The 25,084-nt window shown below is 44.3% G+C and overlaps 1 protein-coding gene across 1 annotated transcript; it reads right to left on the minus strand.

Moving 5' to 3' along the window:
• Positions 1-1,495: 1,495 nt before the first annotated feature.
• LOC120058656 (inactive dipeptidyl peptidase 10-like) lies at positions 1,496-25,084 on the minus strand. The gene is made up of 22 exons (XM_039007407.1): positions 25,024-25,084; positions 24,790-24,884; positions 24,052-24,123; positions 15,898-15,950; positions 15,181-15,262; positions 14,625-14,745; positions 13,842-13,996; positions 13,622-13,719; positions 12,593-12,716; positions 11,716-11,820; positions 10,012-10,103; positions 5,990-6,037; positions 4,900-5,018; positions 4,701-4,757; positions 4,364-4,474; positions 3,529-3,595; positions 3,073-3,267; positions 2,916-2,970; positions 2,670-2,769; positions 2,518-2,576; positions 2,350-2,422; positions 1,496-2,204 (listed from the first exon to the last, which is right to left on the minus strand). The coding sequence occupies exons 1-22, from the start codon at positions 25,082-25,084 to the stop codon at positions 1,981-1,983; spliced, it is 2,166 nt and encodes a 721-aa protein (XP_038863335.1). The 3' UTR covers positions 1,496-1,980.

Below are 25,084 nucleotides of genomic sequence, written 5' to 3' on the forward strand. Positions count from 1 at the left end.
CAACATGGAACTGTTGAAAATAATCATGCAAGAGGCATGGGAAAATACAGTCTATAACTTCTGCAAGTCTGGATACGTTTCTAAATTGGCATGGTGAATACACTTGTAAACATACCATGTATTTGGCACATTAAAAGGGACACTAAGTCCATACCATATACAGTGGGGCAAAAAAGTATTTAGTCAGCCACCAATTATGCAAGTTCTCCCACTTAAAAAGATGAGAGAGGCCTGTAATTTTCATCATAGGTACACTTCAAATATGACAGACGAAATGAGAAAAAAAATCCAGAAAATCACATTGTAGGATTATGGTGGAAAATAAGTATTTGGTCAATAACAAAAGTTTACCTCAATACTTTGTTATATACCCTTTGTTGGCAATGACAGAGGTCAAACGTTTTCTGTAAGTCTTCACAAGGTTTTCACACACTGTTGCTGGTATTTTGGCCCATTCCTCCATGTAGATCTCCTCTAGAGCAGTGATGTTTTGGGGCTGTTGCTGGGCAACACAGACTTTCAACTCCCTCCAAAGATTTTCTATGGGGTTGAGATCTGGAGACTGACTAGGCCACTCCAGGACCTTGAAATGCTTCTTACGAAGCCACTCCTTCGTTGCCCGGGCGGTGTGTTTGGGATCATTGTCATGCTGAAAGACCCAGCCACGAGTTGAGTTTTTACCAAAAAGTTCTATTTTGGTTTCATCTGACCATATGACATTCTCCCAATCTTCTTCTGGATCATTCAAATGCTCTCTAGCAAACTTCAGATGGGCCTGGACATGTACTGGCTTAAGCAGGGGGACACATCTGGCACTGCAGGATTTGAGTCCGTGGCGGCGTAGTGTGTTACTGATGGTAGGCTTTGTTACTTTGGTCCCAGCTCTCTGCAGGTCATTCACTAGGTCCCCCCGTGTGGTTCTGGGATTTTTGCTCACCGTTCTTGTGATCATTTTGACCCCACGGGGTGAGATCTTGCGTGGAGCCCCAGATCGAGGGAGCTTATCAGTGGCCTTGTATGTCTTCCATTTCCTAATAATTGCTCCCACAGTTGATTTCTTCAAACCAAGCTGCTTACCTATTGCAGATTCAGTCTTCCCAGCCTGGTGCAGGTCTACAATTTTGTTTCTGGTGTCCTTTGACAGCTCTTTGGTCTTGGCCATAGTGGAGTTTGGAGTGTGACTGTTTGAGGTTGTGGACAGGTGTCTTTTATACTGATAACAAGTTCAAACAGGTGCCATTAATACAGGTAACGAGTGGAGGACAGAGGAGCCTCTTAAAGAAGAAGTTACAGGTCTGTGAGAGCCATAAATCTTGCTTGTTTGTAGGTGACCAAATACTTATTTTCCACCATAATTTGCAAATAAATTCATTAAAAATCCTACAATGTGATTTTCTGGATTTTTTTTTCTCATTTTGTCTGTCATAGTTGAAGTGTACCTATGATGAAAATTACAGGCCTCTCTCATCTTTTTAAGTGGGAGAACTTGCACAATTGGTGGCTGACTAAATACTTTTTTGCCCCACTGTATGTGTTACATAACAGCATAGCAGGCTGATTTTAGCTGTAATAAGTTAAGCAAAGTTAAGATATGCAGGATAACGAAACATAGAAGAATGCATTGTAAACCACTCTGCTTCATGCAGCCTTTACGACATGCATGTTCAGGCTATTTTGTAAACTTTAAGAAGAATCAACATTTGGCCTGGCCATGGTCACTTCTTGGATAATGGATCCACACAGTGTAAAGAATCAGGGACAACAATTCAAACAGTACAAACAATGTTGGGAAGAAATTGTATATTTCCAAAGTTGCTGTGAACTGATAACAGTAGGCTGTGATCTGATATTCTTGGTCCACACTCCCGTGCTCTTGTGTCTAGTCAGTGGCTGTGGGAAGAGACTAGTGTTTAGTAGTAGTCTGACTTTGAGTAGTCGTCACTTCTCAGTATGTTTCTCCAGTACCAGAGGTGGGAGTACTCAGTCGTCCTCCTCATCCTCATCTGGCTCCTCTATGGAGGCCAGGAGGGGGTTGTGTCTCAGGCAGGTCTGGAGGTAGTGCACCAAGGTCCGTTGGGAATGCTGGATGCTGCGCCGCTCCTTCAGGATGTGGCCCTCGTCTGGGTACAGCTGCAGGGAGTAGTTGGCCTCCACCTTCACCAAGCGGCTCAGGAGCTCTGCACTGTGCTGGAAGTGGACCCGTGCTGCGTAACCCAAAGCCAAAAAACACACACATAAGAGAATAAACAAACACATACAAGTTATTATTAATAAGTTCAGCAGTTGAATTGCATATTGATTAAAAAAAAGTGGACAAATGTAGCTGTTAAAATCATAGCCAAATCTCACCGTCTGCAGTCCCATGCAGTAAGAGGAAATTCTCGTCTTTAAGCTTGTGAACATCTTCCAATACAGATGCCGTCTGAGGAGACAAAACAGAGACAGAGAGCCCTTACAATAACCTATTGCCTTATACTTCCTACCATGCATGTTTACACAAGGTATGAGGATCCTCACCAGGTAAGTGTGCTCCTCCTTTGCTGGGAGACCTAGATACCTCTCTGAGAAGGCAGCACCTATACATGAAAGCAAAATAGATTACTGTTATTGGTTTCCTTTTCAACATAGGCTCTTGTGTGTTTTTTCACTATTGTATAGTCTTCACTTACTGTAGAGTTTGAAATCTGTTATGGGAGCCACAGCGGCTGCACATTTAAACAGCTGATCAGTCGCAGCTAGCATCTTGAGGGATAAATAACCACCAAATGCCTGTAGGGAAAGACACAAGTGCCGTTAAACAGAGAGACTTTATAATATATGCTTTTGCAACATTATACTTTTGAAACTCATGTGATCACGTGGTCATGGCCAGAATATAGGTTAATTGTTGCTGCCATAGTTAACATAATAGTAACCTTGCCATACAGGGCAATCCGCCGATCATCAATGTAAGGCAATTGCATCAACCACCTGTGGAGAAAAAAACAAATAGGTCATACATTTATTTATGGATAATTTCTACAATATGTCAACAAAATGTCATGGCCAATAATAACACTGTATAAAACTAACTCTACGACTCCTAGTTGATCTTTGACTCTGAGGGAGCTGAGCTTGCGGGGATCCACACTGCTAATCTTCTGCCCCCGGCCGACCCCACTCCTTCCATCCACCCAGGCTAACGCCATGTCATGTGTGCTGGCGAGCACCTCAGGCCATCCCATAGTAAACTCCTCCGTCACCGACTGACTGCCTGGAACTCCGTCCCTGCATGACAACATGAGGAACAGGGTCAGCTGGTTTTGACAAAAATTTCAACTGGAGGGACTGAGCAAAGGGCAAAGGTTAAACAACTAAGCTGTGGTTTAGCCTGCTGGTAAACTATGGGGAAATCAATGTCTGTTAAAAGTTATGTAACAGGCCGTAAAACTGTAAAAGTGAATCCTTGATATAGGCTCACATTAAGAGGCTTCATACAATGGCATAATCATGTTATAACACCATTGATCAGCTGTGTTTATAACTTACACAATGATGAGTAGAGGGAGAAGGTGGGCCTCATAACCCTGGGGCAGAGACAGCTTCAGGTGTAGATCTAAAGGAAAACGAACAGAGGGCCCACACTCAGTCTCAGATAAGATATACAGAGATATACACTGAACCAGAGCTCATCAGTATTCTCCCCCTGAAACACCTGTGGGCGCCAAACTAAAGGACCAGTAAATGAGCTCCCCTGAGTCCTATGCATGTCACTTAAACAATGAGTTAACGGTAGCTTATTGAGAATGTGTAGGCCTACAGTTGACACCCACACACACACACACAAAGCACACATACACGTGCGCACGCACACACTTTGTTCTCCTCCCAAAGGGAGAGTATGAATCATGCTCTCGCTACCATGGAGACCTAATCGCTAAATGAAACAATTACTTTCTTGATGGGTATGCTGCTGTATTTGGCTTGTTATTTACATGCCTGGCCAAGCGGAACCAGTCTGTTCTGTGACTTTTTAAACCTAAAGCAGTCTCTGTTCTGTGACTGTTTGAACCTAAAGCAGCCTCTGTTCTGTGACTGTTTGAACCTAAAGCAGTCTCTGTTCTGTGACTGTTTGAACCTAAAGCAGCCTCTGTTCTGTGACTGTTTGAACCTAAAGCAGCCTCTGTTCTGTGACTGTTTGAACCTAAAGCAGCCTCTGTTCTGTGACTGTTTGAACCTAAAGCAGTCTCTGTTCTGTGACTGTTTGAACCTAAAGCAGTCTCTGTTTTGTGACTGAAGCGAATGGAAAATTATGTCAGTGAATGTTAATTATAATTTTAGACTGCTCTGTGTGTGTGGGCCCAGGGTGGTTTCACACACTTACCATGGTTGTCAGCTGCGAGGGTCTTGAAGACCGTCTCTGGGAGTCTCTTCCCTTCTAGGGTCTCAGAGAGAGGTGTGTTGTCCTCCAGAACTATGTATCCTAAAGGAGATCAAACAAAATACATTTACATTTACACAGTCTATTCACGGTCATGCAGCTATCTGCCTCCTTTCTGAATTCCAATAACTGTCTGAAACTGCTCAAAATTCTTCTCTACATTATATGTTCGTTTGCTCATGTTGCCCTCTACTGGCCATTGTTGAAAGTGTCTGATGGTAAAAAGTGGAGAAGGTTCGAGATAAAGATTCAGAGTGTTTAATAGATTAGTCAGACAAACCAGACTCACTGGAGGGGTCCTTCGTGTTGTGTACTGTCACCTTGGGGACTCCGGGGCCTAGGGAAACATGGGCCAAAGAGATAGAAAAATTATACATGTTTGATTATTGTTAAAATGCTGTTTTAATTCAAGCAGTAGGGTGTGTGCGTGTGGTGTGTGAGCGTGCCTGCGTTTGAGTGCGTGTGTACAGAGCTCCTACCTAGGCAATAAAGTGTGAAATATGTCTGATTGGGGCTGAACACTGCTTTGAAAAAGCTACAGTCATCTAGAAGGTTGCAGGTCAGACACTGGCGTTGGAAGATCCCTTCAAAGTCCGCACTGAAAGAGAGGAAGACAACAGAGTGACCAAACACACCTTAAAGAATAGTGTATGAGGAAGGTTTGGGTCTGAAACTATTTGGCTGTCCCAATCAATACATTAAGGTTGTAAATTACACCTTAATTAAACAAATAATACAATGATAGCTATGCTAAAATACATTACTGAGTTGACTCCTCAAACACAAATAGGACTGACTTCTCAACACAAATAGGACTCTTCAAGGGTGAAAAAAAGGCAACAATTTAAATAAAACCACTATCTCCGACCTCTCAGTAAGTATCTCTCTCCAAGGGAAGTACCAAAAAAGAATGCACAGAAAATCACCTTTAAACCAGACGCCAATCTCTCCCTCTACTCTATCATCTGGTGAGGCCAAAAGCAGACTAATAAAAAACACAATATAAAACATATAAGGCGAATGACTGGGGGGCTGAGCACATTAATCACAGGTTGTGGATCAGTTTTTATGTATGTATACTGTATGTATACTGTAGGGCAATATAGGGAATAAGGTGCCATTTGGGACGCTGTCGTTACGTCCCAGTGACTCATCCTCTAGCACAGCACCATCCCATCCACTGCGTTGGCTTGGTCCCCTCTGATTAACATGTTAGGTGGTCTGCCTGGAGCGCCCTTCGAGAGGAACGGCTTCGGCTGCTGCACAATTTAACCCTTCAGCTCACGCCTCACTTCTCTGACCATCTACCTTCTCATGAAACCAGAAAATTGTTGAGCCACCATTCCTTTGACTTGAATTTGAAGTAGATAGTTTTGTTTCATTGGCTGATAAACTAATATTTTCATCTTAAAAATCGGGAATTACATTCAGTAAAAAAAAGGTATGTTTCAGTAACTAAAATGTTTTGATTTGGGAGCTGAAAAAGAAAATTTAACTTCATCAGTCAAAGTCAGCACGCCTACGAAGGATGAAATTCTGGATAAAGTAGTTTTGACAGTATGGCCTCACCTGTACAGGTGTCTGCTCTGTCTGGATTCTTCTGTGCTGAGGAAGTAGCTGCAAACAGAGAGGACATAGTGATGCAGTCAATAGAAGACATTCAATCAACTCCCACCTTCCCAGGACCGCTGAATGTGGAGATACACTACATGATCAAAAGTATGTGGACACCTGCTTGTCAAACATCTCATTCCAAAACCATGGTCATTAATATGGAGTTGGTCCCCCCTTTGCTGTAATAACAGCCTCCACTCTTCTGGGAAAGCTTTCCACCAGATGGTGGAACATTGCTGATGGGACTTGCTTCCATTCAGCTACAAGAGCATTAGTGAGGTCGGACACTGATGTTGGGCGATTAGGCCTGGCTCGCAGACGGCATCCCAATTCATCCCAAAGGTGTTCGTTGGGGTTGAGGTCAGGGCTCAGTCAAGTTATTCCACACCGATCTCAACAAACCATTTCTATATGGACCTTGCTTTGTGCATCGGGGCATTGTCATGCTGAAACAGGAAAGGGCCTTCCCCAAACTGTTGCCACAAAGTTGGAAGCACAGAATCGTCTAGAATGCCATTGTATGCTGTGGCGTTGAGATGTATCTTCACTGGAACTAAGGGGCCTAGACAGAACCATGAAAAACATCCTCAGACAATTATTTCTCCTCCACCAAACTTTAACGTTGGCGCCATGCATTCGGGCAGGTAGCATTCTCCTGGCATCCGCCAAACCCAGATTCGTCTGTCGGACTGTCAGATGGTGAAGCGTGATTAATCACTCCAGAGAACGCGTTTCCACTGTTCCAGAGTCCAGTGGTGGCAAGCTTTACACCACTCCAGCCGATACTTGGAATTCCGCATGGTGATCTTAGGTTTGTGTGCGGCTGCTCGGCCATGGAAACCCATTTCATGAAGCTCTCGACGAACAGTTATTGTGTTGATGTTGCTTCTAGAGGCAGTTTGAAACTTGGTAGTGAGTGTTGCAACCGAGGACAGACAATTTTTACACACAACGCGCTTCAGCACTTGGCAGTCCCGTTCTGTGAGCTTGTGTGGCTCACACAGCTTCACAATAACAGCCGATACAGTTGACCGGGGCAGCTCTAGCAGGGCAGAAATTTGTCAAACTGACTTGTTGGAAAGGTAGCATCCTATGATGGTGCCACGTTGAAAGTCACTGAGCTCTGCAGTAAGGCCATTCTACTGCTAATGTTTGTCTATGGAGATTGCATGGCTGTGTGCTAGAGTTTATACACCTGTCAACAACGGGTGGGGCTGAAAGAACTGAATCCACTAATTTGAAAGGGTGTCCACATGCTTTTGTATAAATAGTATATGTTAGTTAGTCCATATGGACACTATGATATCTATGATTTATTTACACACTTCACTCAACACATTCATGGCATTAGTTGATTCTCAGACAATGTCGATAAGGCTGAATTACAGAACCTTTCCAGTGATTTGAGTTTGACTCCATTGTCTATACAGCAAAATTAGTATGAAAGCTGTGCTATATGAGTGTCTTGCTTGGAGGCAGACAGCCGTGCCAGCCACCACATGGGCAATTGGGACTGTCTGCATCCATCCGGTTCCCGTCATGCTCTGTGATGATGATGATGATGCTGCCACACACACACACACACACACACACCGCACATGCACAACTCAATTTGTCTAAGCATGAAGGACTTGTGACTCTGGCCTGCTCAGTCTATGACCATCTAATCATGTCTTGTTCAGTTTCAGCTGACTTGACCTGAGCAAAGTCAGATATTTTTTAAGTGAATACTACATTGCCTCTTTAAGTTAAGGATCAAGGGCTAGCTATTTTAAAAGGCAATAATACCTTTATGTGTTTTTGTGTCCAAAACATCGTTCTACAACAGTAGCCTACTTGTAATTTCTGCTAATCATATCAACACACACAGTTGCTCTCCACATAACATCACACGCAGAGGCTTTCTATATAGCATCACACCCAGAGGCTCTCTATATAGCATCACACGCAGAGGCTTTCTATATAGCATCACACCCAGAGGCTCTCTATATAGCATCACACGCAGAGGCTCTCTATATAGCATCACACGCAGAGGCTTTCTATATAGCATCACACCCAGAGGCTCTCTATATAGCATCACACCCAGAGGCTCTCTATATAGCATCACACGCAGAGGCTTTCTATATAGCATCACACCCAGAGGCTCTCTATATAGCATCACACCCAGAGGCTCTCTATATAGCATCACACGCAGAGGCTTTCTATATAGCATCACAACCAGAGGCTCTCTATATAGCATCACACACAGAGGCTTTCTATATAGCATCACACCCAGAGGCTCTCTATATAGCATCACACGCAGAGGCTTTCTATATAGCGTCACACCCAGAGGCTCTCTATATAGCATCACACGCAGAGGCTTTCTATATAGCATCACACCCAGAGGCTCTCTATATAGCATCACACGCAGAGGCTTTCTATATAGCATCACACGCAGAGGCTCTCTATATAGCATCACACCCAGAGGCTCTCTATATAGCATCACACACAGAGGCTCTCTATATAGCATCACACACAGAGGCTCTCTATATAGCATCACACCCAGAGGCTCTCTATATAGCGTCACACGCAGAGGCTCTCTATATAGCATCACACGCAGAGGCTCTCTATATAGCATCACACACAGAGGCTCTCTATATAGCATCACACGCAGAGGCTCTCTATATAGCATCACACCCAGAGGCTCTCTATATAGCATCACACCCAGAGGCTCTCTATATAGCATCACACACAGAGGCTCTCTATATAGCATCACACGCAGAGGCTCTCTATATAGCATCACACCCAGAGGCTCTCTATATAGCATCACACGCAGAGGCTCTCTATATAGCATCACACCCAGAGGCTCTCTATATAGCATCACACGCAGAGGCTCTCTATATAGCATCACACACAGAGGCTCTCTATATAGCATCCACACGGAGGCTCTCTATATAGCATCACACACGGAGGCTCTCTATATAGCATCACACCCAGAGGCTCTCTATATAGCATCACACCCAGAGGCTCTCTATATAGCATCACACACAGAGGCTCTCTATATAGCATCACACACGGAGGCTCTCTATATAGCATCACACACAGAGGCTCTCTATATAGCATCACACCCAGAGACTCTCTATATAGCATCACACACAGAGGCTCTCTATATAGCATCACACGCAGAGGCTCTCTATATAGCATCACACCCAGAGGCTCTCTATATAGCATCACACGCAGAGACTCTCTATATAGCATCACACACAGAGGCTCTCTATATAGCATCACACACGGAGGCTCTCTATATAGCATCACACACGGAGGCTCTCTATATAGCATCACACGCAGGGGCAGTCACTTTACAAATTACAATGACTAACCTGTATCCCCGCACATTGACTCAGTACCGGTACCCCCTGTATATAGCCTCATAATTCTGTTACTTTTGTGTAATTATCTTTTTTACTTTAGTTTATTTCGTAAATATTTTCTGAACATTTTTTTTTTTAAACTGCATTGTTGGTTAAGGGTTTGTAAGTAAGCATTTCACGGTAAGGTCTACAGCTGTTGTATTCATTGCATATGACAAATAAAATTTGATTTGATTTTCTCTATATAGCATCACACGCAGAGGCTCTCTACATAGCATCACACGCAGAGGCTCTCCACATAGCATCACACATAGAGGCTGTCTATATAGCATCACACACAGAGGCTCTCTATATAGCATCACACACAGAGGCTCTTTATATAGCATCACACACAGAGGCTCTCTATATAGCATCACACACAGTGGCTCTCTATATAGCATCACACACAGAGGCTCTTTATATAGCATCACACACACAGAGGCTCTCTATATAGCATCACACACAGTGGCTCTCTATATAGCATCACACACAGAGGCTCTCTATATAGCGTCACACACAGACGCTCTCTATATAGCGTCACACACAGAGACTCTCTATATAGCATCACATGCAGAGGCTCTCACATACATTTTCCTATTGTCCTCATCCAGGGCACACAGCACAGTGACATCCCAGTTCCCGGACGTCAGAAAGCGAGGAGGGACAGAGGGGATGGCAGGCTGTGTCACATAGAATGAGAGAGAAAAAGAGGGGGATGAATACAGAAACAGACAGACTGCCAGTGGAATGCAGAGTCATCTAGAGAAAGATGTAATAAGATGTGAAGGGCCTCCCGAGTGGTGCAGAGGTCTAAGGTACTGCATCGCAGTGCTAGCTGTGCCCCTAGAGATCCTGGTTAGAGTCCAGGCTCTGTCGCAGTCGGCCGTGACCGGGAGACCCATGGGGCGGCGCACAATTGGCTCAGCGTCATCCGGGTTAGGGAAGGGTTTGGCTGGCAGGGATGTCCTTGTCCCATCGCGTTCTAGCGACTCCTGTAGCGGGCCGGGTGCAATGCACGCTGACAGGGTCGCCAGGTGCACTGTGTTTCCTCCGACACATTGGTGTGGCTGGCTTCCGGGTTAATTAAGTGGGCATTGTGTCAAGAAGCAGTGCAGCCTGGCGGGTCGTGTTTCGGAGGATGCATGGCTCTCAACCTTCGCCTCTCCCGAGTCCGTACGGGAGTTGCAGCGATGAGACAAGACTGCAACTACCAGTTGGATACCATGAAAAAGGGGTAAAAGCAACAACAACAAAAAGATGTGAAGAGAGTAACCGACAGATAGGGAGATGCAGATAAGAACATTGTCAGCAAAACAGAGCTATTCAGAAACAGTCACAGATACCTAAAATAATCACTGCCAAGACTTCAGCTCTCTGATATTAAGATCTGTATAATAACATATTGTTTTATGCCACCCTGCCCTTGCCTGATGACTCAAACTGAATTCTTCCACTGCTCTATGTTCGCTAGACTACCATCGCTGAAGTCATTTGTGGTGACGTCAAAATGACGTCACCACAAACTAATCAGAGTACCAAATCTAATGACGAATTTTCAAAACGCCCACGTGTGTTCTAGCTCTGGCCCAACCCATCGGTTCCTGTGACCAATCAGAAAGGTTAGAATATCTTCCGAGTGACACAGCAGTCTAAGGCACTGCATCACAGTGCTAGTGGCGTCACTACAGATCCGGGTTTGATCCCAGGCTGTGTCGCATGCGGCCATGACTGAGAGACTCATGAGGCGGAGCACAATTGGCCCAGCGTTGTCCAGGTTAGGGGAGGGTTTGGCCGGCTGGCATGTCCTTGTCCCATCGCGCTCTAGCGACTCCTGTGGCGGGCCGGGCGGATGCATGCTGACACAGTCGCCAGTTGGACAGTGTTTTCTCCGTCACATTGGTGTGGCTGGCTTCCGGGTTAAGCAAGCGGTGTGTCTAGAAGTTGTGCGGTTTGGCAGGGTTGTGTTTCGGAGTACACGTGGCTCTCGACCTTCGCCTCTCCCGAGTTGCAGCGATGGGACTAGACTGTAACTACCAATTGGATATCACGAAATTGGGGAAATAATGGGGTAAAAAGTAAAAATATAATATGTTTGTGTTCTAGAAATTGTTAGGGAGGTACTTAGATCCACACTCATTGTAGAGAAGAAACAAACGTCAGTGGGCGTGGCAGAGCAAGGAGTTTGGGTAGCCAGGCAAACCCTGACCCTATTGAAGATTTAACAAGCAGTCTGGCATTAAACCCTTGGAGGATGACACAGGGGTATAAAAGTTTGAGTGCCCTCACACTGACCTGGGCTGGCAGACTGGCAATGTGGCGGAACTCCCCCCGGGCACCCTGCTTGGCTGGCAACGTCAAATAAAACCAAGAGCCATCAGATGAAAACAATGGCACCTCCTGTTGGACAAATGAGACAGGCATGGTCAACAATACCAATCCAGGAAATATCACAGGCCAATAAGACTGGATCAGTATTCCAGTTTCAATTAGTAGCAGCTTTTGTGAAATGAGAAATGCCTACCTGTCGTTGGTTTTGCATTAAGTCCATGACCATTGTGTGTTTCTGTGGATTTGATATGGAGATACGAAATAAAGAAAACGTTTCAGCATATTTAAACAGCCAAAGTTAATATTGTAATGAATCCATAAGGACTGGCTGGAGAGAGGTGGCAAACAAATGCTGCAGCGGATCATTGGAAATGTATCACAAGCAGTATAATTGACCTTATTTAAGCTGGAAGAATATGACATCTTAAAGGAAAAGGGTTGGTATTTGTTTCATTAGTCCATTGTTGATTTAGTCCCAAAATGTTCTCCTTGTCAGCAATCTAGTGTTCAAGATATGCAAGTTTCAAAATACAGAAAGCAATTTGCATCATATGATGCTGCGTTTTAGCATAATTCGGGGATGATTTCTGTATTTTTTAAAAAGTGACATAAGTTGAAAACTTGAGTGCTGACAAGCAAAACATTTTGGGACTATGTCAACAATTGACTAATTAAACAAATACCAAAAAATAGTTTTTGGGTGGAGTTTTCCTTTAAGGAAATCAATCCAAACACCCCAGTGGATAGCTTGTGGGATGGAAATGCTATAAAAGTAATGAATGGCAGAGAGAAGAGTCAGGACACCCATTGGATTACTGTGGAGTAACCTTTGACCTCTCACCTTTGAGCATGCCCCAGTGGTGGCCTCACACACACAGAGCTCTGATTGGTTCTGGGCCCGGTTCAACCAACGTACCGCCAACTGAGTGCTGCTGATCCATGTCACCATGGAGATGTAGCGGTCTCTAGGGAGACATTTAGGGAAACAGACAGAAAGAGAACGTCTCTTGGATGGCACAACACAGATGTAAAGGGGATTTTCTAGGTGAAACAAATAGGAGAGCAGTCGTTGGTAAAGGCAATCAAAAATGAATCTGGTTTAATACAAGTTGCAACAGGGAGACAACCTGCAGCATGGGAGCATAGAAACATAACGAGCCGTCTCTGAGCAGGCCCTTATATCCTAATCACATATGTTCTGTAAACACATAACAAAAGACATAACACAAGGTACTGAACCACACAGTCTCACACAATACAATAATAACCAGTGTATCCTCTGAACTGGCTCCTTTAAAGCCAATGTATGCTTGATCCAAAAATGTGGTCGGAGGCTCTGTGTGGAGGGTGTGACGCAATTGTGGAGCATCCGGGGGCATGCAGATGCCAAATCCAGCTCTGTACCGCATCGCTGTGCGCCTCCCAAATTTTGTAACAATGCGGAGGGCTCTATATAGCTTCGTGTAGCTCTGCATTAACATAATTGGTTGACGGTAGGTGGGGGCAGGAGGTCCTGTATAAACACAAACTCCCTTCCTTGACAACTTCCTTCACAACAGCGCTGCTCTGCTACACGAAGCATGAATGCCCTGACATTTGCAGAGGCAGTATCACCGTAAATGCTGCAGAGCCTTTTAGACTGGCGCCAATATCATCAGCAGATAGGAGTCTATAAGATTCAAATCTAGAATTCAAGTCTAGTGACCATCAACCTTGCACAAACAGAATCATGTGTATTACAGAAAGGAAAAGTATAATAGATTGTTTTAATCACTTAACTGAATATTAACTTTATTCATCTTAAATTTCCCATTAGAACAGATAATAACATTAATGACGATGTCAGTTGGTTAAATTTTGGACATAGTACCTGGCCCTGACAGAGTCTGGAGGGATCATCTCTAGAGTGTGAGCTGGACCATAGAGATTCACCACAAACAGACTGACAGTGGGGATGGTGGAGCCAGCCTGTACACACACACATATAGGATCAGAGTATTAGATTCGTTAGATAACATGACAGGCTGAGAGCTGAGAGAACATAATCAGAGCATTCATACATTTTATCATATGAGATCAGTGTTGTTTACCTTGGGGTAAGGAAAGAACACATTGGAGGGATAGACCCCACCCAAGAAGTGAGGTATCTCCATTAGCGGTGTGGCAGAGTTGTTGATGGTGAGGTATGCCAAGCGAGCTCCATCTTTCGACCACCAGTTGGCAGGGTAAGTCAAGAGCACTTCCTCTATAAACAATTTTACAGATGAACAAAGCAATCATGTGTCAAAACTATTTCAAATACACATTTGTTACTCATGGAAGTCCAATTGTTACACATTTGTCACGTTCTGACCTTAGTTCCTTTTTTATGTCTTTATTTTAGTTTGGTCAGGGCGTGAGTTGGGGTGGGCATTCTATGTTGTTTTTTCTATGTTTTGTTCTGTTGTTAGATTTCTATGTGTTTGGCCTAGTATGGTTCTCAATCAGAGGCAGGTGTCAGTCGTTGTCTCTGATTGGGAGCCATATTTAGGTAGCCTGTTTTTCATTGTGTGTGGTGGGTGATTATTTTCTGTTCTGTGTTTTGCTTCACCGTACAGGACTGTTCGTTTGTCGTTTTATTGTTTTTGTTCAGTATTCTTATTAAAGCAATATAGACACTTACCACGCTGCGCATTGGTCCTCCTCTTCTTCCACCCACGACGAGCGTTACAACATTGCAAATAGTGCAAAACATTTCTCAAAGCCATATACTATCTGCAATGTCATTAATCTCAGGGAACAGTTTTCAATATGGAACATTTTGCAAACAGTTTTTAACCAACCAATCAATGGCTATGTCATCGTGATAGAGGAAGGGTTAGAGTATCTCTTACCCTCGTAAATCCAGTCACTCAGCCCGTTGACCACCAGCCCCTCTCTGCCTGTAGCTGTGAGGCGGAGAGGTTTACTGCTCACTTCTGTCTGGTAGTAGATATCGCCTTCAAACACAAAGGCCTGGCAGCAACAGAAACAGTACTAATCCATTATCAAAGCAAGGCACAGAGTGCTCAGTGTTGGCTGGCCCAATCAAATGTCTGATTGGCTCCAAGTGGGAATGCATCAGCCAGCCAAGTCACAAGCCAATACATCTCAACTTGCCACTGAAAGAGTTGCATTGTCAGTTGAACACAAACATTGCACTGAAAAAAACTTTACATTCAAAACACATAATCCAATATTAATCTAAAACAAACACTGTGAAATAAACACTGTGAAATAAATCACAGAAAAAATCATTATAACTCAAATATTACCACTGCTGAATAAAGGCGTTATAGATTTGTTGTGGTCTCAAATGCATTTCTAGCCCACCAGATATTGAGGTGGAATGCAGGATGAGTGAGTAAAGGTGTGTGTGTCTCTATGAGTGAATGAGAGCAGCTGCCTTACCAGCTGGTTCCCCTGCAGTCCCCAGGCTGCATACTGTATCAATGCCTTCTCCCCCGCTGGAGGGTTAAGCTCCAACAGAACCCTGGGACACACACAGACACACACACAGACACAGTCCCTCCATTAGGATTCGACTGGCCTCTAAAGCCACTTGTGGATAAAAAAATGTAGAGAAAAGATCCGTCCATGCTTGTTTGTAAGCACTTGAGAGATGTCGTAAAAAAGACACGATGCAAATGCTAAAACCAAACAGACTGAGGTCGGTCATGCAATGGAATAAGACCTCTTTCAATGCATTGAAACAACACTCTTATCCTCCTAAAAACAGGCAGACATATTGTGGCAACACATTCCCAGGCATTTCATATTTTGTTGGAGAGCAGGTCATCCTGAATTCCTTTAATTGGCAATAGTGCTCCTCATACTGTAGACCCAAGGCCAAAGCTTCCATCGACAGACACAGGAGCGCCCTTCCTCACTGGTGGGCCAGCAGATAGGAATCTCTGATAGTAAACCTAGAGTTGATGTTGACCAGCCAGAGAGGACAATTACTGTATAAGAGTAATGGATGTCTGACATAACAGATGAAGTTTATTCAGATGAAAGAAATACACATTTGGTGGTGCTTGGCCAGTCGAGGCCAGGGCCCACTTGCGTCAGCAATGCACATGCCCAGTGCAGCCCATGCATTAGCCTTCATGGTTCTACTGTACCTACCCTTTAGCCACATTGTAGATGGCATAAGAGGCTGTGAAGGACTGAGAGAAAATCTGGAAGAAGTAAAGGAGATGATGGGCACATTGGTCCCAGAGTTACACAAACACTCAATCTCAAACACGCACGCACGCACGCGCACACACACACACATACACAAACACAGCCCTGAAAAAACAGAATTAAATGTACAGTTAGACCATAAGACAATCTAAATATGCAAATGAACAACAATTGGAAGTCAGTGGCCAGTCCATGAAACCAGGTCAGCAATTCCATCAATCACATTGCATCATCACAAACTTCAGTTCTGATTATCCAATCGAACAGCACAGACATTGATAACCCAGTCTATCCTAACAGAGAACAGGAGACATTACAGGCATGATGTCATGTGAGGATGAGAGAGAAAAGGGGGACAGAGAAAGACCTCCTCACTAAGTAACATCATTACAGCCAATATCCCTCCAATTGAGAAAGATTGAGAGTGGCAACTCAGCTTGACCAGTGGTCAGCTAGGCATGTCGAAAAGTGGACCCTAATCAATGAGTGTGTCCTGAAAGTATTTTTTTGAAACTGCACTATCGGTTAGGGGCTCGTAAGTAAACACTTCACTGTAAGGTCTACACCTCCTGTATTCGGCGCATGTGACTAATAACATTGGATTTGAAGTGTAAACTAACTCTGTGTGTGTGTGTGTGTGTGTGTGACATTCTATAGAGGACATTAGATAATTTTTGACTTAATCTGTCTAGTACTGTCTTTTTGCTAGCTAGGGCCATCTACTTTAAGTGCTGCCTGTTTTCCCAGTAGACTACTTGGTGTGTGACCAGCTGACTGCTCATAACTTGCTGATGATTGTTGACAAATCAACTGGGATGAAGGGGCAGTGGCTGTATTGAAAGGGTAGTAGTTTCACCTATGCCGCCTGTTTTCCCAGTAGACTACTTGGTGTGTGAACTGCTGACTGCTCATAACTTGCAGATAGTTGTGTTTTCTGACTATGTTTTCTCTCATAGTCCTAGAGCATCTGTTCGTCGCACCGGTGGCACAGGGCTACTCATTTCTCCTAAGTGGAGATTCTCTTTTATCCCTCTCTCACCAGTCCATTTCCTCATTTCAATTCCATGCTTTCACTGTCACTTGTCCACTCAAGCTTAACACTGTTGTCATCTATTGCCCACCAGGTGCCCTTAGAGAGCTCCTCAATGAGCTTGACACCTTGATAAGCTCATTTCCTGATGATGGCTCACCACTCTTCCTTCTTGGAGACTTCAACCTCCCTAGCCACTCAGGCTCTACCCAGATGGTCATGCACCTTCACAATCTTCGCTCTCTCTCTCCCACTACTCTCTTCTCTTCTATCCCATCAGCTCTCCCTTCTGCTAAATCCTTCTCCCTCCTGTCTCCTGATTCTGCCTCTTCGACCCTACTCTCCTCCCTTTCCGCATACTATGACTCGCACTGTCCATTTTCCTCCTGTCTGGGTCATCCCTACCCTCCTTCTCCGTAGCTGAGTGACTCATTGCAAGCTTACAGAACAGGGCTGTGGGCAGCTGAGCGAAAAGGGAGGAAAACTAAACTTCTGGAAGACCTATTATCCTTTCACTCCCACCTCTCTACCTTCTCTTCCTCTGTATCCGCTGCTAAAGCCGCTTTCTATCACTCTAAATTTCAAGCTTCTGCTCTAACCCTAGGAAGCTCTTTTCCACCTTCTCATCCCTCCTTAATCCTCCACCCCCCCTCCTCCCTTTCTGCGGACAACTTTGTCAACAACTTTGAAAAGAAGGTTGAAGACATCCGCTCCTCATTCACTCAGTCTATTGGGTCCACTGGTCACACTCACACAGAACTCCCCTACGCCTTGACCTCTTTTTCCCTTCTCTCCAGATGAAATCCTGCAACTACTGCGGTCCGGCCGCCCGACAACCTCCTCCATTTTCCCTCATCAACTCATCCCTGAACACTGGCTCTATCCCCTCTGACTTCAAAATGGCCCAAGTCTCTCCCCTCCTCAAGAAATCAATACTCGGGGGCCTCCCGAGTGGCGCAGTGGTCTAAAGCACTGCATCGCAGTGCTTGAGGCATCACTACAGACCTGGGTTCGATCCCAAGCTGTGTGACAACCGGCCGTGACCGGGAGTCCCATAGGGCAATGCACAATTGGCCCAGCGTTGTCCGGGTTTGGGAGTGTTTGCCCGGGGGGGCTTTACTTGGCTCATCGCTCTCTAGCGACTCCTTGTGAGCGGTGTTTCCTCCGTCACATTGGTGCAGCTGGCTTCCGGGTTAAGCAGGCGGCTGTTAAGAAGCACTGTTTGGTGGGTCATGTTTCGGAGGACGCATGACTTGACCTTCGCCTCTCCCAAGCCTGTTGGGGAGTTGTAGCGATGAGATTGGATCGCAATTGGATATCACGAAATCAGGGAGAAAAAGGGGGTAAAATACACTACCGTTCAAAAGTTTGGGGTCACTTAGAAATGTCCTTGTTTTATAGAGAATATCTACAGAGGCCCATTATCAGCAACCATCACTCCTGTGTTCCAATGGCACGTTGTGTTAGCTAATCCAAGTTTATCATTTTAAAAGGCTAATTGATCATTAGAAAACCCGTTTGCAATTTTGTTAGCACAGCTGAAAACTGTTGTTCTAATTAAAGAAGCAATAAAACTGGCCTTCTTTAGACTAGTTGAGTATCTGGAGCATCAGCATTTGTGGGTTCAATTACAGGCTCAAAATGGCCAGAAACAAAGGACTTTCTTCTGAAACTCATCAGTCTATTCTTGTTCTGAGAAATGAAGGCTATTCCATGCGAGAAATTGCCAAGAAACTGAAGATCTCTTACAACGCTGTGTACTACTCCCTTCACAGAACAGAGCAAACTGGCTCTAACCAGAATAGAAAGAGGAGAGGGAGGCCCCGGTGTACAACTGAGCAAGAGGACAAGTACATTAGAGTGTCTAGTTTGAGAAACAGACGCCTCACAAGTCTTCAACTGGCAGCTTCATTAAATAGTACACGCAAAACACCAGTCTCAACTTCAACAGTGAAGAGGCGACTCCGGGATGCTGGCCTTCTAGGCAGAGTTCCTCTGTCCAGTGTGTGTTCTTTGCTGATCTTAATCTTTTCTTTTTATTGGCCAGTCTGAGATATGGCTTTTTCTTTGCAACTCTGCCTAGAGAGAGAGGGAATTAATTCTAATGTGGAGTAATAAATCCTTCCCCATTGTTCCACCAGATTTCTTTGCTTGTCTCCCCCCCATTACTATATCCCCAGCTCCAAATGGAGGAGCCACGCTGTAAACAGACCAGAGTGTGTGTGTGCTCACGTGGGACATGGCGACAATTGGACAGTAATGAGATACAACAGTACTTGTATGAGGTGAGATATTGATAGGTATTGTTGCGCTGCAGTACACACCATAAATAAGGTTAATAGAGTTCTTCCCCCAGCCCATTTCTTTGTGCAAAACATATGTTTCTATCTGGTAGTGCCTCAACATGCAGTACAGTCATGGCCAAAAGTTGAGAATGACACAAATATTAATTTTCAAAGTCTGCTGCCTCAGTGTCTTTAGATATTTTTGTCAGATGTTACTATGGAATACTGAAGTATAATTACAAGCATTTCATAAGTGTAACGATCGTCTTCCGAAGAAAGAGAGGAGGACCAAAGCGCAGCGTGGTAAATGTTCATGATGATGTTTTTTAATTAAACTCAGAACACTAAACAAAACAATAAACGATGTGAACAAACGAAACAGTTCCGTGTGGCGACAAACACTGACACGGAAGACAAACACCCACAAACCAAAAGACAAAACAGGCTACCTAAATATGGTTCCCAATCAGGGACAACGATTGACAGCTGCCTCTGATTGAGAACCATATCAGGCCAAACACAGAAAACCAACACAGAAATAGAAAACATAGATTTACCCACCCAACTCACGCCCTGACCAACTAAAACAAAAGACAAAACAAAGGAACTAAGGTCAGAACGTGACAATAAGTGTCAAAGGCTTTAATTGACAATTACATGAAGTTGATGCAAAGAGTCAATATTTGCAGTGTTGACCCTTCTTATTCAAGACCTCTGCAATCCGCCCTGGCATGCTGTCAATGAACTTCTGGGCCACATCCTGACTGATGGCAGCCCATTCTTGCATAATCAATGCTTGGAGTTTGTCAGAATTTGTGGGGGTTTGTTTGTCCACCCGCCTCTTGAGGATTGACCACAAGTTCTCAATGGGATTAAGGTCTGGGGAGTTTCCTGGCCATGGACCCAAAATATCGATGTTTTGTTCCCCGAGCCACTTAGTTATCACTTTTGCCTTATGGCAAGGTGCTCCATCATGCTGGAAAAGGCATTGTTCATCACCAAACTGTTCCTGGATGGTTGGGAGAAGTTGCTATCAGAGGATGTGTTGGTAACATTCTTTATTCATGGCTGTGTTCTTAGGCAAAATTGTGAGTGAGCCCACTCCCTTGGCTGAGAAGCAACCCCACACATGAATGGTCTCAGGATGCTTTACTGTTGGCATGACACAGGACTGATGGAAGCGCTCACCTTGTCTTCTCCGGACAAGCTTTTTTCCGGATGCCCCAAACAATCGGAAAGGGGATTCATCAGAGAAAATGACTTTACCCCAGTCCTCAGCAGGCCAATCCCTGTACCTTTTGCAGAATATCAGTCTGTCCCTGATGTTTTTCCTGGAGAGAAGTGGCTTCTTTGCTGCCCTTCTTGACACCAGGCCATCCTCCAAGTCTTTGCCTCACTGTGCATGCAGATGCACTCACACCTGCCTGCTGCCATTCCTGAGCAAGCTCTGTACTGGTGGTGCCCCGATCCCGCAGCTGAATCAACTTTAGGAGACGGTCCTGGCGCTTGCTTGACTTTCTTGGGCGCCCTGAAGCCTTCTTCACAACAATTAAACTGCTCTCCTTGAAGTTCTTGATGATCCGATAAACGGTTAATTTAGGTGCAATCTTACTGGCAGCAATATCCTTGCCTGTGAAGCCCTTTTTGTGCAAAGCAATGATGACGGCACGTGTTTCCTTGCAGGTAACCATGTTTGACAGTGGAAGAACAATGATTCCAAGCACCACCCTCCTTTTGAAGCTTCCAGTCTGTTATTCGAACTCAATCAGCATGACAGAGTGATCTCCAGTCTTGTCCTCGTCAACACTCACACCTGTGTTAACGAGAGAATCACTGACATGATGTCAGCTGGTCCTTTTGTGGCAGGGCTGAAATGCAGTGGAAATATTTTGGGGGGATTCAGTTCATTTGCATGGCAAAGAGGGACTTTGCAATTAATTGCAATTCATCTGATCACTCTTCATAACATTCTGGAGTATATGCAAATTGACATCATACAAACTGAGGCAGCAGACTTTGTTAAAATTAATATTTGTGTCATTCTCAAAACTTTTGGCCACGGCTGTATGTTATACCAGCACCTAGTTGTCTGTAACTGCAGAGCAGACTCAACTCTCCATTTTCTTTTCCCTTCTCTCTAAATTAAACAGTCTTACATTACATTACATTTTAGTCATTTAGCAGACACTCTTATCCAGAGCAACTTACAATTAGTGCATTCATCTTAAGATAGCTAGGTGAGACAACCACATCACATTTTCTCTTTTGGCAGTTTCCACCTGTCTAACTCCTGCTGCATTTCCTCATCTCCATCCATCCTCTCCTTCCCCTCTTTTTGGGTAAAACAAAGGGAATAACTCTCATAAGCACTGACGCACACATACATATGCACACGCCTAATTAGTCTGACTACAGATGTAGGATCTTCATTTGATCATCCTGTTCGGAATTTTAAAACTTGTAGTGTATTTGAGGTTTAAAACGTCTTCTGAAGTTTCCAAATTCACATTTCCTGTTTTTATTTTCCTGCTGTAGCATACTGGATCAAATTAAGAACCTACATCTGTAGTCACACACAAAAACAATTTGTCTGACTATTGAGGATTTTAAGGAGCGATTTAACCCCTCTGCTACATAGGAACTTTGTTCTCTCCCATATGCAGCCCCCACCATCCCTACTCCTAACTATATCCCCCCTTTCAAAATAAATGTATTTCCACCCACTAGGCACAAATCTCCCCCAAAGCCCCACCAGCTACATCTAGCTAATATGAAATCCAGTGGAGAAGCCGTTCAACTTAACAAACAGCCCACTAATCCATTTCCCACCACTGCAGCCCTCTCCTCTAAGCATCCATCCTCCTGATTCTTTTCCACCCCTTCTGATTGACTTCCATTGGACAGGATGATCTAAGGGCAACTGGTGCATATCACATGTTTTTCTCCCCTATCTCTACTGCGTCTATCTCTCTATTCTCTCTGTCCCTCTCTCTATCTCACTTTGCCATTCTCAGCGGCATACAGATCCTCTCCCCAATAAGAAAGCCGGTGCTTGCTGCATACTGCTTCAGTCAGCAGAAAACCCCCAGAGATAGAGAGAAAAAAGTGAGTTATAGAAAGACTGAGGGAGTGAGAGAGAAGCAACGCAGAAAGAGAGCAAAATATAGAGAAAGACTGAAGATATATCCCCCCACATCCACCACAGACACCACTGTTCACATACATAAAATTGCACATGTGGCCAGGTGACATACAAGTGTGCATACATCTACTCACTCAAACTCTGTGCATATAGATGGGGATAGAACATCCTGCTGATGCAACAGTAAAAATGCAAACAGAGAATTGTAGACAAACCAACGCACAGGTACTGTAGAGCTATAACCTATTGATTCATATATCTGAAGCATGTACTGATGCATGTACTGAAGCTCATCAGTTACTAGATCGTTCAATCAGACTGAACGAGCTCTGCTATCTATATCTCTTGAGTGGTGCAGCGGTCTTAGGCACTGCTTCTCAGTGCTAAAGCCGTCACTACAGACCCTTGTTCGATTCCAGGCTGTATCACAACCGGCCATGATTGGGAGTCCCATAGGGCAGCGCACAATTGGCCCAGCGTAGTCCGGGTTTGGCCAGGGTAGGCCGTCATTGTAAATAAGAATTTGTTCTTAACTGACTTGCCTAGTTAAATAAAGGTAAAATATATACATACACACCATCTAAAAAGCAGTATTAACGTGCAAAAAATTATACTTGTGTTTTTGCCTCCCCATTTTACAACAGTGCTAATCTGATCATCAACTACTAAATAAGGAGAACAGCCAGGCTGTTCTGACAGGGCTTTGTAATAAGGCAAAAATTGGGCTATGGGCTTATTTTTTTCCTAATAATTTTTTCCCTCCTCTCCCATTACCTGTATATTACACCTTTTGCTCACTCCTTTGGGGAAACAGGAAACTATTTATTAATCGAGCGGTTATTTACAGAACGAGTAGGTCGGGGGGGAGACAGAGAATGCTGTCATAAGGCAAAGAGAGAAACAGGAAAACGCATGTGTTGTTAGAGTTGCTTGTTATGCTGGGGTTTGCCTCAAACCACCTGCAAGTGTGCATTAGACATTAGACTCTCATATAAGCTTCTCCTTTACATTCCCCGCCGGGCGATTTCATTACCGCATGCAGCTCCAACTTTACCACGCTATCTCTCCCTCCCCCTGCCCTGCTATCTACATCAAACTCTCTCTCAGCCATTCATACCCTCCATCCTTCTACACCCCTTCCCCCATCATTACCCAGTCTGAAGATTGCCAGTGATTTCACTAGTGGCTGTTGTTTGAATAGCATGTAGAGCAACAGACTGCTGCAGTCACTAGTTTCCCTTTCTCTTTCCCTCTCCCTCTCCCTCCCTCCATCTTTCTCTCTCCCTCTCTCTCTCTAACTGTTTCATAAGGGGATTTACTGTAAAGGCTGGATTAGAATGCATGGCATCATTGTACTACAGTCACAATGCAGTTGGGAAATAGACCTGTCATTAGTCGCAAACGGAAACAGATTTGACTCAATTGATTTTCTCTGATGGTCTGGAATCAGTTTGTGGCGTTGCTGTGTAAAACTGTGTTCAATGAAAGTGAGTGGGAAACCCTTGTTGCAATCAAATCATCTTTGGTGTCTTTGGAGAATTGCTTTGACAGTGAGTATGATTATTGATGAAGATTGACACTGTAAAATAGATGGTTCTTCTGAACATTTTATTTTGGTCATAACCAGAGTCACTCACCGGTTGAATGTTGTATGTCAACAAGACAAACCTCTTGTCTGCAGACACATGGAACTTTGTGTAAGTCAAATCCTGAAGAAAACATGGTAAGATAAACATGTCAACAACATGCCTAGATCTAATATGAGACTTAACCTTCAAGAACAACATCCCTGGAGCTAAGTAGTTATAGATAATGTCAGAGATAGGACTGCACTTGGGAAGCCATGGCCATAGTTACAGTAGGTCTGCCTATATCATGAGTAGAATGCTAATTACTGTTGTAGGCTTACAACTACGGTGTGGGATTAACATAGCAACAGAGATGATACACCAAGTGAGAATCTGGCGAGACCCGGAGAGGAGATGACATCTCCCCATCTTGACAACAGAACCCTGCTTAGCTCCTAGGCAATGACCCACATAAGTCTGTCAGTGTCGCACAGAGCCAGGCGGTGTTGTTCAAAGTGAGGCTCTTGCTTGAAAAATCTCTTTGAAGCCGTATGTTGAAGGCTTCAATTGAACAGTGAGGGAACCAAATAGACCCAAAAGAGCTTAAACTGTCACTGCCTCTGCATATCTATATAACTGTATAGTTACTACTGCTCTCTACTGTTATAACAGTCGTTATATAGTTCTTTCTCCATCTGGGAGGACCACTCAGTCTCTATTGAATTTGCCCAGCTGACTCCGTATATGAGCCAATCAATAGTGGAATACAGCTCCTCTCCTGCGGGGCCGTTACGGGCCGTTACTCACTAAAGAGCTGTTGTCCAGCAGGGTAGCTGTGATGTTGGAGTGGAGGCTGTAGGACAGGACATGACCCTCTCTGGTTCTGAGAGCAACCTCATTCTCTGGAAGGGACAACACAGGCCGAAGGGAAATGGTTACCTTTTGGTTGGTTCACTTAATATAACATGAATGGGAGCTTGCCTTGGCTTCCCTATACATGTTCTATCTCGTTCCCCCGCTTTAGGGTATCAAGGCTCTTACCATCCAACCAGGTCACACAGGGGTCGTGAACTGTATACTTCTCACTTTCCAGATCCTCCAT

Source organism: Salvelinus namaycush, chromosome 14, assembly GCF_016432855.1.
Source record: "Salvelinus namaycush isolate Seneca chromosome 14, SaNama_1.0, whole genome shotgun sequence".
In the NCBI taxonomy this organism is placed as follows: Eukaryota; Metazoa; Chordata; class Actinopteri; order Salmoniformes; family Salmonidae; genus Salvelinus; species Salvelinus namaycush.